At 40.8% G+C, this 1,841-nt stretch overlaps 1 protein-coding gene across 1 annotated transcript in view; it reads right to left on the bottom strand.

Annotated features, from left to right (window-relative positions):
• The window catches only part of pikfyve (phosphoinositide kinase, FYVE finger containing), a 41,713-nt gene that overhangs the window by 8,481 nt on the left and 31,391 nt on the right, over positions 1–1,841 (bottom strand). Inside the window, 3 exon segments of the mRNA XM_032515167.1 lie at positions 208–384; positions 1,189–1,248; positions 1,341–1,435. Of these exon segments, the coding sequence (XP_032371058.1) occupies positions 208–384; positions 1,189–1,248; positions 1,341–1,435 (332 nt within the window).

Below are 1,841 nucleotides of genomic sequence, written 5' to 3'. Positions count from 1 at the left end.
GCTGGTATTCTGTCTATAATGGAGTGGTACGGACATTTTAGAGTGACCCCAAACTTCTAACCGGTAGTGTATGTACAAATTCAACGCAAAGGCATAAATTGGGCTTAACCCTGCACGTTTGTTAAAAGAAATATGTCCCATTACTGAAGCTCCAGCGACTTGGCTGCAATAATCGTGACATTTTCTTTGAGATAGTAAATATAAAACCTTCTGTTGCGTAAAAAACAGCTCCCGACTTCCCGCCGCGAGCCTGCCAGTTGACACAGTGGGACAGCGAGCGGACAAAGTCCTCCTCGGTGCTCTCCATGATCTCCTCACGCATCTTGTGAAACTCCTCGGCGTAGTAGATTCGACAGTAAAACTTGGCGTTGGCATCAGAGAATTCTAGAAAACAACAACATTAAGAGGACTTTTAGGTAATCTCAGTTACATCTAGTCACATTTCTCTAACTCGCACTGGTAGAATGAAACTAAGTTCATTTACTTTTGCACACATTTGAGGTACTTTAACTTTTTTTTTAATGTTACTTTCTAGTGTACTCCACTATATCTCAGACGGAAAAAGTTTATAAAATAGAACTTTGCTATAAATAAAAAGTGTTTACACGTACTGAAACCATTAGTGCATTGGTAGAGGGAAACTATTTCGATGAACGTCATTTTTGAAGCTCAGAAAATGTAAAGGTTTGCTGCTTATCCTTTAATTTATTTTAATTTATTAGTTATATTTTTCAGGTCTAGACTGTTGGTTGGACCAAGCAAACTAAATTCTGAAGGTGTCACTTTGGGAAATCGTGACGACGTTTCTCACATTTGTCAGAACTGTTTCCAAACAACAATCAATGGACTAAGGAGAAAATAATCAGCAGATTAATCCATAATGAAAATAATCATTGCTTAATAGTTTAAAATGAGCTCCAGCTCAACCAAATCCAACAGTAAAATCCTGCTTTTACATTAGTACATTAGTAATAATAATCTAATGACATAATATGTAATAATTTTACAGTCACATGGGACATTTTTATAGTTTTAATACTTTATTTTCCTGATTTAAATTAACATGTTCAATGCAGGAGCTTTACTGTACTTGTAATAGTATATAATAGTGTGGTATTAGTACTTTTACTTAAGTACAGGATCTGAATACTGCATCTGAGGGTAAATAAATGTTAGATGAATACTCACGTAGCTCAACGTGTGGATTCAGGGTCTGTTTCTTCTGTCTGTCGGCCAAGTCTGCGTCCTCTGCACAAAACAGAAGTAAAAGTGAATCGTTTCACTTCTAAATGTTTTAAAACCTTCAGTGAATTAAATTGTTACGTGACCTAAACACGTACTGAGGGGATCCGACTCCATGCTGCTGCGGCTCTGCTGGGATGAGGCCGACTCACTGGGCCTGGCGGGGCTGCTCTTAGCCCGACTCTCCCCGCCACTGAAGAGGGAAAAGAGAAACTACGTCAGGTCTTTGTGCCTGATGAACACCTGGAGCCCTATCTTCATCCGGCTGCAGGACAAAGCCCGACACAAGTGTCTTTGCTAGTTTGAGACCGATGCAGGCCATTTCCCGTCCAGCCCCCACGTCGCTTAAATAGCAAATGCACCTGACCTGTGCGCCCATGTGGGTGCTAGTCTAACAGGGAGGTGGGTTCAGGTGCATTCTGGGTGTATTGCTATCTTGAGGCAGCGGGAAGTCATCGCGCTATTGACCAACAAAAACCTGGTCTAAAGATAATAAACCAGCATTTCATTCTTATTTTAACAGCGCATTAGTAAAATGCGACTAGGCTCACGCACAGCACGCACACGATGCTTGTCTCACACACACACACACACACACA

This window comes from Etheostoma spectabile, chromosome 5 (genome assembly GCF_008692095.1).
Source record: "Etheostoma spectabile isolate EspeVRDwgs_2016 chromosome 5, UIUC_Espe_1.0, whole genome shotgun sequence".
Classification (NCBI taxonomy): domain Eukaryota; kingdom Metazoa; phylum Chordata; class Actinopteri; order Perciformes; family Percidae; genus Etheostoma; species Etheostoma spectabile.
Note: the sequence above shows the minus strand (reverse complement) of the source record. Positions and strands in the feature narration are given on the sequence as shown.